This window comes from Spodoptera frugiperda, chromosome 29 (assembly GCF_023101765.2).
Source record: "Spodoptera frugiperda isolate SF20-4 chromosome 29, AGI-APGP_CSIRO_Sfru_2.0, whole genome shotgun sequence".
Taxonomy (NCBI): Eukaryota; Metazoa; Arthropoda; class Insecta; order Lepidoptera; family Noctuidae; genus Spodoptera; species Spodoptera frugiperda.
In genome coordinates, this window is record NC_064240.1 from 10,379,505 (window position 1) to 10,396,887 (window position 17,383).

General features: G+C 34.9%; 1 protein-coding gene across 3 annotated transcripts; it reads right to left on the reverse strand.

The window, feature by feature from the left end:
- Window positions 1-131: 131 nt before the first annotated feature.
- LOC118268374 (putative sodium-dependent multivitamin transporter) lies at window positions 132-16,900 on the reverse strand. 3 transcript variants are annotated; one of them, XM_050706607.1, is made up of 10 exons: window positions 16,557-16,900; window positions 11,885-12,007; window positions 11,037-11,599; window positions 10,871-10,967; window positions 7,774-7,938; window positions 7,161-7,318; window positions 6,154-6,358; window positions 5,509-5,703; window positions 3,644-3,808; window positions 132-1,497 (listed from the first exon to the last, which is right to left on the reverse strand). In XM_050706607.1, the coding sequence occupies exons 2-10, from the start codon at window positions 11,999-12,001 to the stop codon at window positions 1,462-1,464; spliced, it is 1,701 nt and encodes a 566-aa protein (XP_050562564.1). In that variant the 5' UTR covers window positions 12,002-12,007; window positions 16,557-16,900; the 3' UTR covers window positions 132-1,461. The 3 variants fall into 3 exon arrangements, with proteins under 3 accessions (XP_050562564.1, XP_035438731.2, XP_050562563.1); XM_035582838.2 differs by lacking the exon at window positions 16,557-16,900 and adding an exon at window positions 12,454-12,616; XM_050706606.1 differs by lacking the exons at window positions 132-1,497; window positions 16,557-16,900 and adding exons at window positions 1,972-2,811; window positions 12,454-12,616.
- Between the last annotated feature and the right edge of the window lie 483 nt (window positions 16,901-17,383).

Sequence of the window (17,383 nt, forward strand, 5' to 3'; positions counted from 1 at the left end):
GACAAAAGCACATCAAGCTACCCCATCCCGTCAATACATTTTCAATTCTATCATAAAAGTAATAAAGATAAAAATGTATTAAACACGTTAGGGTAGCTTGATATTCAAACATCTGTTCCTACTACAACCACTTTTTAAACAGCAGAAGTGTTCTAGTTTACACTTCTATTAATCCAATGATATTTAGTCCCATTACACAACAACGGCCTTGTTCTAACGACAGCGGACCCGTTGCCCAATACCCAATTCCATTCTATTTAAAAAGCCACTCTCTGCTAGTGAATACTTTTAAAACAAACATCAATTTTCTTAAAATTACGTGTGTAAGTATTGAGCTCATTTTTAAGTCTGGTAACATTTATTTTTTTAATATCTGTGAAAGATCAATTCTGTCATAAAATTGAAATCCATAAAATGGTAACTTTAATTTCTTTATTTTTAATTTTTTTTTTAAATATCGTTATCCAACTACATAGATTCACATTGAGACTAAACAACAAACTATTGTTAATTTAAATAATTATAATTTCTTCAATAAAATAAATAAGTACCTAAACTTTTCATAAATTATTTATTTATTGCTAATTTAATACTAATTTTGTAGTTCACAATCCAACAACATCATTGCATTTTTATTTCTATATTCAATAATTCATTTACCCGAATATAAAACGATTATTACCATAGTTATTCTCTTTAAAAAAAACGGAACATAGGTCTATGAATTTATGTGAAAAAATAAACATAACATCTGGTGAATAAACTGTATGAGTTGTATAAAAATATTGATCCAAAATGTATATAATTATTATTGGTAAATACATTTATGGTACCCATGGCACTAGAGGTAGTAGGTACCACTTGAATAGATCAAATGAATAAATCAATGGGCTTGGTAAACTATAGGACTGACACGTAATCTAACAAGCATCTTTAGAGCTAGTTCAGACACGACGGGAACCGCACGATTTCAAATCGCATGGAAATCGCGCAGGTCTTATTTGTATGAGTTATTAAATAATTATCGTTCAGACATAACCGCACCGTTCCCACGCGGTTTCCGCGCTGTTCCCGCATGTCTGTACTAGCCCTTATTATACGGTAAAACGGTGAAAAGAAATCAAAAGGGTGAAAACACACAAGGAAAGGGGAAGTAGTAAGAAAATCTACTCGCCCAAAAAAATTTGAAATTCTAGTCGTAAAAAAGTGCCGCTGGTAGATATTTTTCTATTGAGTACTTGGCTATAGGGAAAATTATTCTCCTTATAACATTTCTGATAGTACCATTAGTAATACCATGGCCATGGGCACCAAACGTACATTGGTAAGCTAGGAATGTACCAAAAAGCTAACGAAATTAAAGTAAAAATCACAATCATTGTAATCATAAAACTATTATATAAAAAATAACTTAAAATTTGTCTACTTAAATAAATACGTAAGTAAGTACAAGTTGGTAAATTAATCTTGAACGCCATTCGATTGCAACAGTTTACACTGAAAATTTAATAAATAATAATTAAAATCTATATTTTTTTAATAATTTTGATTGAGTACATAAAATTATAATTATCACAATAACAAAATAATATTAACGGTTTACAGACGTAACACAAACCTGCATCAAAATGCCCGACTAGTTTCGAACCACACCGGGACTCTTAATAAACTGTGTGACTCGCTCAATCGCTCACAGAGATCATCAGTAAACCGTAAATATTATTATAATCCAAATAATAGTACTTCAACAGAGTATTAATTTTTATATATAAACCCAATGAGACCCTTAAATAATACTGAATAATTTCATAAAACAGAATAACCTTTATAAGTTAGTTAATCACGTAATGACAATACTAATCTAAGAATAGCATACAATTGTAAGTAATTATTATAAATAAATAATACACTCATCATGCAAGAAACCGTGCACAACTAAATCAAAGTAAATTCAGGCCAATTAAATTCCCAATTTAGGCAGTTGTCCCACCGGCAACGATGAACGAGTAACGAGTAGAGCTAGAACTAGAAACGAGTGAAAACGAGTGAAAACAAAAACAAACAAGTGAAGCGAGCACTCGCCGGCAGTGTGAACAGTCAGCGATCAACTATTTGTATATGCATCTCTTTTGTTTACACGGAAAGTATATCTATTGTACGTTTCTTGAGCGAGAAAATAGCCGATAGTTAGTCGTTCACTCGCCGTTGGTGGGACAACTGCCTTAGTGCAACTACTTATTTTGGGTTGGTTTCATCAACTATCAATAAATTATTTTAAATATTTCTAACAAAAGATGATACACAAAAAGACTGTACTGAGAAACGCTCAGAAAACTTAGTATCAGTTTGTTTTACGTTTATCATATCGTACGATCTCGTTGATCGATCGTTACCGTGTTCGACATTCTGATTGGCCTGCTCCAATGAACCAATCAAACAGAGGGTTAAACGTAGTAACGTTTAACGTAAACCAAACTAACTGGTAAAGATTTTTAATTCACTGATGGAACCCACCTTTATTAAACGTATTCCACTGTGGACTATTATCATTCTCAAAACTGAACTTCTTATCACTAAAAACAACGTGCAAAATAAAATTTAAAAAACAACTTGTGCCAATAATGGCTCTTGTATTGTAGTGTATGTATTGTGCCCAATGCCCAAAATGAAATAAGTCTTTATCAAGCCCCATTGCAAATATAATAAATTAGCGTGCAATAATACTGAATAAAATAAAATATTAACGCAATATACAAACCTTGTAGCTCTCAAACGAGAAATGCGCTTTACTCAAAGCACACTCGTTGACATCTAGAAAACAAACTATACTACTGAAAATGATGAAATGAAACTACAGAAAATTATAAAAAGAAATATTTGTTATAAAAAGTGGAACATTTAAGAATAGTAAATTAGTTTGGCACATTATTATTTACTGCCAATAATTAAATCTTACTGCCACACTCAGACACATGACATAATGATTACTCAAACTGTTCCTTAGTAAAGATTTTGTTCCGAAATCAATTTCTAAGGACTAGGTTAAGTAACCCTTAAATGACTCTCTTTATAGGGAAATTAGTAATACTGAGAATATTATACAATGTTAGGTCAATAGTCTGTTACGAAGATTAGTACGACATATCTTTGCAGTATAATTAGACCAAATTAAACGTTTTAGAACAAGCAAAGAGAATAGAATCATTACAATATTCTAATCATAATATACTCACTAATAATCACCAGCACGGATGCTACATTATATTTATTTATTTTGTTTATTTGGACTTCCAACAAAGGATACACTTACATGCTAAAATATAATTTGCTATACATGGTGATACTTCAATTAAAGGGGAATCACATCCTTCTCCATAAAAATTGAGTAATAGATATACCTAGATGTAGTAGATGTATCTATAACCATGTGTTACCTTTTACCCAAATAAAATGAAACTTCAAAAGAAAAATCCCTCGAAATAATTCCATATACAAAGCTCAAAAACAATCCAAAAATCTATATACAATTAGTTACTATGTATAAAAGCATCAATTTTACTACAAGCAGTCATGCATATCACACTGCTATGGTGCCAAAAAGCGGTTCCATTCTGCATGCAATATAAAGTTATTCTTTCGTTACCTGCACTGCAGGTTTTTCTTCATGCCGTGCCCGTAACCTGTTGGCTAGAGGTGGTGTGAAGAGTTCTGGGTCCGGGTGAGCTCTGCCTTGGCGTTCCCAAGGTTGTTTCTGTCGCCACAGTAGGGATATCACCGTCCCTACCACGATCACCCAGATGAAACCGATCTGGAATAACAGAAATGTATTTAGAAATAAAAAAGTTGACATTTTTTGCGCACATTGTGGAGGAAAGTTTTATATTTTCTATAATTATAGGAAACGGTGAATCGATTGAAGTTGAAATAAGCTAGAAACTTCACTGACTGACGGACAATTTCGCTCTTATTTCTTCTTAAGAATGAATACGAGAATCACGTAATAAATGTCAGTGCAATAATTGCTATCTTTTGCGTAAAATACTATCATTCAAAGTTGATCAATAACATCAAAGAAATAAACATACTCTAGAGATTGTAATGTATTAATGTGAAATCTATTTAAAAGTTCATTTACATAATACATATAATAATAAACATACCTATATCTATTTCGACTTTGAGATGACCCAAACACACCGAAGTTATCGCTATCACATCCCTAGTTTCCTGCCCAGACGTCATATTCACAGATACAGTACCCTTAGTATGAGTTTGCTTTACTTTGAACGAAAACGAAATGAGACCGCGTTCGGCGCTCTGATTGGCTGCCTCGAATAAACCAACCAATCAGAGCGCCGAACGCACTCTCGTTTCGATTACTTTAAGCGTAAAGTAAACTCATACTAAGGGCATAGTTCACGTCACACTCAGAATCACAATCTCTTACACAATAATCTTACATCTATACTTTTCAACCTTTTGACATTATGACCGTGAGCTCATTCATACACATGTGACTGATAATACATAAATACATTCTTAATACATATTCCTACGTAGTAACTACTTTAATAAGAGTGTGATGTAATATTTTACATAGCATTGGAATAAGGAAGTTTATTATATGTACTCTGTTGCTTGTTGGTGTAGTGGACGCAAGTGTGAATGACATGTAAGAAGTATCGGGTTCGATTGAAAAGCTAGCTAAAGTGATGCTCATCATCACCATTACATTGATATAAATACTAGTGGAAATCTTGTGGTCAACCACACTGCTGAACATAGGCCTCCCCCAACGACTTTCAAATCGGTTGGTTGGAAGCGACCTGTATCCAGCGGCTACCTGCGACCTCTACTAGGTAAGTTCATGAGGGTTCATTAGGTTTTCAAATAGTTCAAGGTATCTATATCCGAAACTGATAAAGTAGTTGATTAGTTTATGAGTTTAGATTACTAGCACAATAACTAAATGAAATAAATCAAATATAAATCAGAATTATAAACAAACACAAAATATACAAAAATATTCCTTAAGTAAATCCCGTAAGTAGATATTACATAACTACACAGGACAGGTTGAAATAACCTCTACACAGTGTAAAAGAAAACAAAGTAATGAATCCTGATTAATCTGGTTAAAAGTAGTTTCAATCGATTCTATCAACATGTCGCATTGCTTATTGTAAATCCAATTAAGACGTATGAATTAGCTACGAGTTTTTTGCTAAAATGTTAATGTTTCTCTAGTTTATAAATGCACCTATAGCACTGAAGCAAATCTTAATATGGGCATTGTTTTAATAAAATAATTATAATCACAGTTTACATTAATATAATAAATGTGTAAGTTTGTTTAGATGTCTGTGACGCTAAAACTACTGAACGGATTTTGATGAAATTCGGTATATAGACAGGGTATGAGCTGACTTGGGTGATAGGATCCTATGACATGGGAATGCAGGTGAAGCCGCTGACAAAAGCTAGTATGAATATGAATACAATTCTCACCGGACTGGTCCACATATAAGATATTCTGTAGAGGTAGAAGTAATCACTGGGGTTGGTGACTGCAGCAGTCGCCTGCGTGACGTTGAAGCCACACCCTTCAACGCTGAGAGGTAGCTTTGTGACTGGAGGTCGGGGCCCTCCGAAACTTATCCACAGCGTCGTTGCCATCCCACTTAGTAAAGCTACAGATACTGCCTGAAAGAGAGAAAACATGATAAAGTTAGTATTGAATAGGCCAAGAAGTTAAGTTATTTAGGAAGGTAAACTGTTAATTGTATTAATAGGTAAGTAATTATCAATATCACAGGAAAACGCATACGGCATAACACATCAATGTATTCTAAAATAGCATAAGGCATGGAGACAAACCAGATAAGATTTACGTTATAAGAACATCTCGACCAAAGTGCTATTTTAATTTCAGTTTTCAAAATTCTGTAGCTAGTAGTTAGTAGTGCAGAAACTAGAGCCGTAATTTTGAGCGCTGGATATATTTTACCTCACTACGGTACTTAGGTATCTCGACACGAGTCTTTAGTCTTTTTCCCCAAAAATCTAGGCGCCTTTCGAAGGTTTCCCCCGTCACTTAAAAAAGGTATCTCGACGCGAAACAAAAATCACAATACTAAACTTCAAAAAACTCACCCTTTCATTAGCGAACGTAGTGAACATGCCAAGCGTGAAGACTCCCAACAACGGTCCACCAACAGCTCCGAAGATTGTGAGAGCAGCCTGGAGTACTCCTCCAAGGTACTCGGCTATGAAGGCCAGAGCTAGGAACACTAGACCGTATCCACAGGCTGCTAACTTCGTCAGCCAGGGCGCGTAGGACGCAGGAACTTTGCACCATCTATGTAAAGTCAGATTGTTTTAATAAATGTCAGAATTAAGAAGATATTGTATGGAACAAACATATATGAGTTAATTTAAACCATATATTTGCTGACAATGAACGAAAAATTAGCGAAATAGGCCGGGTAGCCAAAAAGTGCATTTTTCTCTTTTAGTTAATTTGAACACTCTTTACAAATACGGGATTGCAACAGCCGCGCCTCATATTCGTAACATTTCTAGACAACCTACAACATTGCAACTCTTTTGTGGTCAAGGTACATGGAGCTGTTCACACAGAATTTAATACTTGATTTATTTTTGGTTTTCGTTGAAATATTTAGTTTGGACAAGTACTTCTTGGAGTTTCACTTAACTCATATGAGTGATATCCATACCGTATAACAATAGGCTCTATTGAAATTAATAAAATGCGTTACTATTTACAAGAGTCTAGTCTGGAATTGTAGGACTAAAACATTTTGTTCTCGTGAGGATGTGAATGAAAATCACTTAGAAAGTGAGGGACATACACAAGCAAACCAAGGTCGAGCCACTGTTTTGATTTAAAATAACGTGCAAGTGGTAAAATATGCTCTAATAATTCTACTAGTAAACAAAAACATAACAATACTACCTTACTACCGTTCAAAACTACATCAAACAAGAAATCCATTCGTGTAAACAACAAAGTTACCTTTCACTAAGCTTTCCTCTTGAAGTGATAATAGGAACAACAAAAGAAATATCATAAGTAACTATGCAATGTAAAATATATCTTAAATAGAAAGACTTAACTCATAAATTGCATTGAACCTTACCTGCCGACGTAGTCATGTAGAGTAACAGCAGCTAAAGCGTTGCAGGATGCTGAGATAGTGGACAGAGAGGCGCTGAAGATGCCAGCTACAAAGAGTCCTGCCAAACCGGGAACTTCCTTCATGGCATCCACCACGTAGTATGGCATCAATTGGTCAATCTGTTGCAAGAACAAACAATAGTTAGAACTTTACTGTGCCTCTATCTTAGACGGCTTCAACTGCTGTAAGACAGGATCTACAGTAGATGACAGGATACAACTATGAAAACATCGATCGCTTACCATACGGTGATCCGTCTTTTTTAAAGATACAAGCCGATAAACGAGCAGACGGGTCACCTGATGGTAAGCAATCGCCGCCGCCCATGGACACCCGAAACACCAGAGGTGTTACAAGTGCGTTACCGGCTTTTAGTACCGCGGGTTAGGCATTATAGGCGCATATCCGGTAACCTCACTCACCAATGAAACACAACGCAAGCGTTGTTTCATGTCGGTTTTCTGTGAGGCCGAGGTATCACTTCGGTCGAGCCGGCCCATTCGTGCCGAAGCATGGCTCACTTATTTACACGTCTGTTCATTAAAACCATAAAACAATTAAAACTGCAACTTACCGCTGAAATACTGTGGCTAACAAACGGATCACAGTCTTTGTACACAGCATAGATGCCGAGACCACTGATGCAGGTGACGACACTCAGCACGGAGAGGACTGGCCAACTCCACCACAGGCATTTCTGGGACCGCTCCAATGTGTTCACCGTTTGTAACCTTTGTACCTAGTGATGAAGACATGTTGTTAGAAAATATGACTTTTTTTGAGGGGGGAATTATCCAATAATTTCTGCCGCTTTGAGCGAGGCGAGAGGGAGTGTCAGACTCTTACTGACTATAAAACACCACGTTCCTGCTCCTGCTTTTCGAGCTGTAGCCCCGGTAATTCTAGTAGGTAATCCGGATCAGGGCTAAGTAGTCTGCAGCTCCGAATCAGGCATCAGCCCTAATGGGCCATAATTCTTATAGGCATAATTCTTAAATCTCTCTAACGAAATGTGTGATAAAAAATAGATGAGCAAATGATATGTAAATCTGATAGAGAGAAATCGCAAAACAACTGTCTGGTTTGGAGTTTTATTTCCGTGGGTTAGTAACTATGTAGTATACTATGGAATGCAATACTATGTCTAAGACATACCACAACCAATAACTCAACCAAAACAATCAATGTTTTAACTTATCATAATGTTCTTTAGACACCTAACAATGGCAAAACTATACCGAAGAGAATTTAATGTCTCATATTTTGATAATTACGTCTAGACATTAAAAAACAAACATCTTCGTCCGTGCGACTATTTCGGGAACCAAGCGACCTGTTTAATAAATAATGTCTTTAATTTAAACAAAGGTCACTCTTATGGTGCGTCCACATCAACCGCATGCGTCGAACGAACAACTCAGGATTTATTTTATGTACCACCTGTGTGCTGTTCGGAATGCTCGCGCGCAGTACATTCGTCAGATGTGGTCGCACCATTATATGGGTTGATACCGAATCCAAAACAATCATGAGTTGGCAATAAAATTTGGAAATTATATCACATGAGTTCCCCAAAATGACAAAATAGGATAAAGAATTTTCATAGGGGTGTTGAATGACAAAATATGAACATCTACATAATTTAGTTCGACAGTTAAATTACGAAAAGAACTCGTAATTTGTTATTGCACGATCCTTGAAATATGTCATCTCTATTTCTAACTATAATTTTATAGAAGGATGAGGTTAAACAATCCTACTGTTTTCATTGTAACAAGAACCGAATTTAGTCTTGAAGACATTATTAAAAAATAAACTCTGATATGTAGACAATTTATTGAAATGACCTGGCAATTAATTTTATCTAAATTATATACTTACTGTGAAATGAGTTAATAGTTTAAACGATACAGTTAATGTTTATTGTTTAATCAATAAACTTCATATGAACTTAATAATATGATATAATAAATAATAATTATTAAGTTGATGTAATTTTGCCCTTTAGAGCCGTGGCATCCGTGCCAAAGCATGGCTCTCCCACAATTAAAACCTAATATAATATTCCTTGCTACTGAATTCTAAAACAGAACATAACGACCTTCCAACTAAGACCACTATTATCTAACGAGTGCACATCTTCAGTGCAAATATAAATATTGATAAGGAGCAACGACAAGTGGATTTACACTATTTGATGATAAAACCTCCACGGTACGGTACCACTAAATATTACTTATCTTTATAAATATTTGCTAAAGGATTCGGTTTACGATATCTACTAAATCTTCATAGCAAACTATATTTTACTTTAAACTTATTTAATTAAAGTGTTATCTTGAATATCACGTGTAGTATAGAAACGAAAAATGTACTAAAACATATTTAAGAGACAGTAGTCAACTCGTCCTACAGTTAGGACATTCTTGTAAAAAAAAAGAACTTTATTAATTATTTATTTGAGGGGGAACTCAACTAGTTTCAAGCGCGACACGACTCTGAACGACGACGTCAAACGTTATTATAAACGTTGTTATATGTCTCGAAAATTATAATAAAATTTGAACCTTAACTATACTAAACGGTCTCGGAAACATAGTCTCATAGTTTTTGTTGCATAGCAACTCGACTTTAAAGATGCCATCTAAGATGACTTTAAAGATAGATGACATAAGACTGATAAGCAATTCTTGGGATTAAACATACTGACAGACAGACAGAGACATTACGCTGCATTTTTGCGAATAAAGATAATGGAATGAGAAAATGGTACGATTGATAACTACGAGGTAATGGTTCGACCCTCGAACGTAGTACTAGGGAGGTTTTATTTCATGGGACGGTTACTCTTGAAACCAAATTCAATACATGCAAATGCAAAGCATTCAGAGTACGGAATATGAAGGCAAACTCAATACCATTTGGTTCATTCAACATTCACGCAATACCGATGCAATGGGCGCTAGTGTTGCAACTCACTAGTACGAAATTTCACGATATCGATGTCGATCAATCGAAATCGGATTCAAGACTAAGCCCCCAGGTTTGCACTACCGGTCATTTCAGTATCATCATCATCATCATCAGCCGAGAAACGTCCACTGCTGAACAAAGGCTGGTCATTTCAGTATAAATGCATGTTAAATCAAATTATGCAATAGTTTTATTTTTGCTTCCTGTTATGCAGACAGGAAAACCCTGGAATCCTACTTAGACAATTAAACTAAGTACTTTATATATTTTCCTTTGTCCTATATTGCAATAATGTGTTTAAGAACATCATATTCCTACACACATAGAATATACCTAACGTTGAGATATTACATAACAAATAGAATATTTATGAATAACGATTTTTTTCTTTGAGATGATCCAACAGGACATTACTGTACTCATTAACAAGAGAATTTTATTCCAGTCTTCCATTGACGTAGGCAACGAAACTTAGGCATGCGTTTAGTAACATAGACTAGACGCGACTTAAAATTCACGACCATACCTATTGATTAAACAATTATCTAACTTGTAAGAATGGCATGAGTCACTGAAGAAAATATTTTCCACTCTTTACCTACTATTGTTATATGAGATAGTTATAAATAAACGTTGAAATATTGTTATATGAGATAGTTTACATTATCTACAAATAAACGTTGAAATATTCTACTAACCTGCGTGTGGTTAACAGCATACAAAGACAAATAAGTAACCAATCCTCCAATAATCAAGGACCACCAAGTATGTCTCTCAGTAGGATCCACGCTGAAACTAAACAAAGAGTATTAAAACACAACCCTATCTAATAAAGAATAGAGTTGATATTAGATTAACACTTACTTAGAAAAGTCGAGTCGCCCACCTTCCCTTGCGATAGCAAATATTTGTCCGAAGCTTCCAACTTGTATGGAAGCGAATACCACCACGCTGAACACAGCTCCGAACATGAGAGCTGATTGGAGGAGATCCGTGAAGAGTACAGCCTTCATCCCTCCCAAAGTTGAGTAAAACGTACAAACTAAGCCTACCACTAATATAGAGATCAGTCTGTCTAACCCTGTCACTGCCTCGAGAACTATAGCAGGAGCATATAACACTATACCGTTATAAAGCACCATTTGTAAAGTATAAGTCAAAGATGCCAGCATTCTGATATGCGGTCCGAATCGCATCTCTAAGTATTCATAAGTACTGGTTTTTTGGAGTCCAAAGAAGACTGGTAAGTACAATCTGCTGGCGATAGGGGTGGCTACGCCGTATGATATGTTGATGACTACGAACTGCATGCCGTAGTAATAGTTCTCGGCTGACACCCCTAGTAGGGTGATGGCCGACATGAACGAAGCCATCAGAGATACGGCCACAGGTAATATCGACATGTTGCGGTCTGCCAGCAGGTATTCCTAGTGGAGATAAAGGATAATTTAGTAACAGAAAAAATTTAGACATTATGAAAGCGTATTTATATTACGTATTACTTAATTAGAATGTTATGAATTCAAATATTCGTTTTGAGCTTATAGCAACAGCTAGCTAGGCAAAATGGCAGAGAATAATTACTTATTGTACACAACAAAAAACATAAAACACAATAAACATACCAAAAATTGCAATTGCAGATATTAAGAGACAGAAATATCATGCACTAAAATAATAAATAAATTGTAGACCAGAATAGGTGCATTTACCTCATTAGTGGCCTGTTTCCCTCCACTGAATCGGAAATATAGACCGATGGCTATGGATACCACCATCGTGGCAGCCATGATGGCGTAGTCCCATACTCCGAACACCGACTGCACCATCTCGAACTGAAACAAAAAGAAAATTCACTTTAAAACCTATATAAATAAATCACAACATATTGAGAATCGTACTGATAGAGCAAAAAGTTACTACATCGAATTCACACAGTTCAGAGATTTTGAAACTTAAAGGTATACTAGTAAAGTTAAAATATTGTAAAACTAGCGACAATGGTGATATATTATTATGAATGTATTATACATAAAAACCTTCCTCTTGAATCACCACATCAAAATTCATTGCGTAGTTTTAAAGATTTAAGCATCAAAAGGGACTTAGGGACAGAGAAAGCGACTTTGTTTTATACTATGTAGTGACTAGATTTTTAGACTTAAGATGTGATTTTTCACTTTACGAAAAAGACTATTACACTAAAGTAACACACACGATTCACTTTACGAAGGAACCATAAAAACTAAAAACGTTGCTTTAAAAAAAACAAAACACTCACTCCTAAAAGCTTATACAGCAACATTTTTAAAAACCACTTAATAAAGAAAAAAAAACTATAGGTATGACGTAAGTAACTAACTACATAGAGAAACGCAATGTCATATTTGTTTGATATTTTTTCTCTTCCTACTTAAAGCAGATGTAACTAATACAATATTTGCTGAACAAATATCTTCTGCATATATACGAAGTTTCTATCTGATACTGCAAGATTATTCCTATCTCGTAATAAGACTTTTATCTCATTTGTAGTTGCTACAAGTGCAATAATGTAACACTTGAAAAGGTTTGAAATGCTAAGACTAAGGAAAATTGTGAAGATAAATGCATTGCATCTATTTATATATGGTTGGAAATATCGAAATGGAAAACCAATGGTATAAGACTTGTATTGCCTAGTAGACCTTCGTCGACTGTCGATAATTTAATGAATCCCATATACCTAGGTAGATAGTGACGTTAAGTATAGTATAAGATGGTGAACTTTGAAACGAGCACCAGGCCGACCTAGCTTCATTGACGGACGGGCCCAGTAGGGCTGATGCCTGATCCGGAGCTGCGGACTACTTAGTGGGTTTACCGGGGCTCCGGCTCGAAAACCAGGAGTAGGAATGGGGTGGTTTTTAGTCAGTAAGAGTCTGACACTCCCTCTCGCAGACTCGCAGACAGTCATCGGATGTTTTTCCCCCTTTAAAAAAAAATTCAATGTAAGAAATGGAACTGAGCAATAGATACGGCTAAAGTTCGCTATCTCGAATCATTTGCATTCACGCAATAAAACGCTTAAGACAAATCTTAAATTGTAATTAAGTGCAACAAAATTGTTACGTCAGTAAATTGTAAAGATAAATTGGAAATATTTAATCATTACTATTAAGTATTTCGGCAAAAAAGATGCCCAAAGCAAAATATTAAGAAACATCACTAATATCTTGCTGCAAACTATTTGACATTAATTATTATTAAATAATACACATAAATTAGCACATCACACATAAACAGGCTATTGTATGTGGCTACAAGGCCTCTTCTTGTATGAAGAAGGTTTGAGCATTAATCACCACGCTTGCTTAATGCATATTGGCGATTTAAAACTTATAATTAGGGATTATAGTTAAGCCCAGGTTTAAACACGATGTTTACCTCCACCGTTTGTCGGTGGTGGTGTCAGTTTACCTACTATTCCGTAATATAATAAATAGTTATTTTAATTTCATTCATTATCTCCACCCAACAAATAAAAAGATGAAATGTAATTCCAAGAAATATGACAATCATATTATGACTTCACAAATCATAGTTAACCACGGCAAAAGAGCCGTAATCAGGTAATATTCTAGATAACAACAAAACTACCTACAGCCTACCTCTGTAGGCCTTACAACGATGCAAGGCAATCAATAAGTCGGCAAACGATGTCATGATAATGAAAGCACTGTTTAAAGCGGTCAGCCCAAGTCAAGTAATCAGACGAGGCTACTGAAGAAATCAATTAAAGATGATTGAGAAGTCTCTTTGTGTACACGCTTCATACTCGTGATACGGTCTTTATCATATGGCAAACTGCAGCTACTAACTTTTTGATTTATAACTAATCGGTCAATCTCACAATTTGTTCTACGTGTAACAATCGATTAAGTAAGGATTGATTGATTATACTAACTAGCTCGAAGTGTAGGAAACAGTGAACGTGGAAGAATTCTCAATTGTTACATAATAATAATTATTAATTTTTACTTCAAAAAAAAAGAGGGTAAAATCATCCAATGGCTTCTCCCGCCTTGGGCGAGGCGAGAGACTGTGTCAGACTCTTACAGACTAAAAACCACCCCGTTCCTACTTACTACTGCTTTTCGAGCCGGAGCCCCGGTAACCCGCTAGGCAGTCCGCAGCTCCGGATCATTATTAAAAACGGTAAAGCTCAATAACTTTAGTCATCTAAAGGAAGGAATTTTGGGTGGCAGTCTCGAGATACCTATGTTCTTCACCGCAAATTCTTTTCAGCGTTTAGATATTTATGAGCCGACGACGTAGCTCGAGTAGTACTGACATACGATTATGTGCGTATCATAACGATAACTACCAAAAAAAATTATATGAATCAGAACGTAAAGTAAAAATTTCATAACAACGGGTAAACAATAACAAAAATTCAATTGGGCATTTGTTTTGTTTTCGTATTTACCTTTTATATTTTATATACGAACAATTATCTAAACAAAGTAACGCAATTTCTTACTTACTTTTGACTCTGTACAGAATCAAGAATCAGATGAATCCACACAAAACATTTCTTAAAACAAAAATAGAGAAACAAGAGAACAGCATAACATTTAACAACCCAAGATACGGCGACTCGACGTGTTAAACTTCTTTAAAACATTCTTGGTAACATTTTTTCTGTCAAATTTTCCGTTACAATAGAAATAAAATACATAGCTACCGCTACCAAAGACATTAAAAAAATACGAGTATCTGACATAACGGTAAGGAGTTTTAGTCAACACGGTGGAGCTACTAGCCACTCGTGCGCAAAACCCATCGTGTGCAAAGTTATTTGGTCTTGTCACGTAATCTCAGTTGATAGTGATAATTTGATGAAATTGATGAATGACAGGCTACTGTCATTGTTGTTTACTTATTAGAGAAGGTTTGTTCTTAGTTTGTTTGCCCTCATTTAAAACCTTAGTTAAACCTGTCATCATCATTTCTAGTACACTATAAGTAACTAAAGACTAAAGCTACGTTCAACTTTTTTTTTCTATAGTATACTATAGATGGTAAACGAGCAGACGGATCACGGAAAGAAACACCAGAGGCGTTACGTGTGCGTTGCCAGCCTTTTGGGGGTTAGGAATTTGAGGATTGTTGGGATTGGAAAGATTGGGAAGGTGGGTAATTGGACCTCCGGTGAAAAATGATCATCGATCTCATATCTTCAAGAGATCTGAACAATCTAAAGCATCTCATCCTGCCTCCATAGCTCACTAGCCACTGTGTCTAAATTGTATGCATATTTTAAAGTATTTTAGAACTCATATATAACTGTACCCAATTTTATCTTTATAACTGACCTACATTATCGATATATTTTCGCAGTAGGCTCGCAGTGATTTTATCAATCAAATCGTTAAAGTAATCGAGACGACCATTCGACTTATCTTCGTAGAGAACAAAGGTCTGTTTATTCAACTCTTTAATAACATTACATAAACACATATTACAGTTAATGTAACATATACAAATTATTACATAAACTAGCATCTACTAGCGGATTCGCCCGCGTTCCCATGCGATAAATATCTCATAATCTGGCTGTAACTATACAAAATTTAATCAAAATCCGTTCAGTAGTTTCACCGGCAAACATTCAAATAGTTATCGTAGTTATATAGTATCGATTTTCAATGTATCGTTTCGGTGTTTACAAACAAACGTAAAAAGTTATTCAAGTACTACCCAAACTATAGTATCAAAACTTCCGTGTGAATCGTACATCGAACTTCTGTCATTCGATTCAATCGGTATAGTTACCTATGCAACACATCATAACAATAGTAAAACAATCGATAATCAATCAAAACAAATCATACAAAATAAAATAAACAAAAAAAACCTCATAAAAAAACTTTTGTACCTACAGAATGTACCTACTGTTACGTTCATGTAAATTTATTTTAATAAGTATGTATAAATAATTTAGGCACTTAAACCACGAACGACTGTTGTAGGTATTAATTAAATCTACACTCTATCTAATTAGCATAAAATTCAAAATTAGGGAATGCATTACTTTACGTAGTTAATTTATATTTCTAGGCATAATATTATATCTACGATTGAATTTAAAGTTTACCGCTATACCTATCTAATATTTAGATATTAAATGCTAAGGTGAGCAAATAATGTTACTATAAATATAGCAATTTGCCCAATTTAATGATTTCTGCATGAATGCAATTTTATGCATTAAAAAAGAATGCTTAGTTACTATACTAAACCGTGGCAGTTGCAAATAATATTGTTGATTGCAACATTTTAGCCGGTTGTACAGCGTATCGATGTAATTAAATTCTACTAACACAAATAAATGGCACTTACAACTTTATTGTCTGGACAGGATTCAAATCAATCTCTTCCTTGACTCCAATCAGTTTTCCAGTTTCAGGAAACGTTTTTCAACACATTATAATTGTATAACACGAACTCTTATTACATGCATTTTACATCACTTAACCTTGGCTAAACAAAATAATACTGAACGGCGCGAAGTATTTGTTTCTAACAGAAAATGTGGAATTAAATAAATGTCAAAACTCATTGAACGTTCGTTTAGGTGCTGAACACCTGGCAAATGAATATTCGGCTCGGTCGGGTCATGAGTGAATAAATTATTTGTACACCCGTTCACTGGTCCGACTCGCGTAGAGCTAACTGTCAGCAGTGGCGTGAGGTTATGTTTTCAATATCTTCCGATGTCAATGCGTTGTCGGTTTCCAGCCAATAAAGCGCTTTATATTTTTGCACGGGTTCGCCACGTGACATTATTTTTTAACTGGAGTTAGGATCGTCCCACCATGTAATTTACAAATGTTTTCTTAAATATAACAGCAGAAATACCATCCATTACACGTAAATAAAATGAATATAGGTAAAAAAATTATAAGTTCTTCGTATTTCTGCACTATAAATAAAATTACATAATTCAATATTTTTACCTACTAAATTAAAAAATCCTTAGTAGAAAACAAATCAATTATCGTTAACATTCATTTACTGAAATCCACTCGTAATGTTATTTAATTGCTGTAAAAATTACACCTTTTTCTAACACGTATCCACGCTTAAAAAATCGCTTCAGCGCTTTAATGGCTACAAATGCGCGCGCACATTTTAGCAACGAGGGGGAAGTTCAAAGACTTTTCTAG

What these genes read in the sequence shown, in the direction of transcription:
- LOC118268374 (XM_035582838.2), bottom strand. Translation starts at nt 12,477, where the DNA reads ATGTTGCTGTATAAGCTTTTAGGA. An exon ending in TTAGCCACAGTATTTCAGCG is followed by an intron (nt 7,319 to 7,773) that starts GTAAGTTGCAGT and finishes TTCTTGCAACAG; the next exon opens with ATTGACCAATTGATGCCATA. An exon ending in CTACGTTCGCTAATGAAAGG is followed by an intron (nt 5,704 to 6,153) that starts GTGAGTTTTTTG and finishes TCTCTCTTTCAG; the next exon opens with GCAGTATCTGTAGCTTTACT.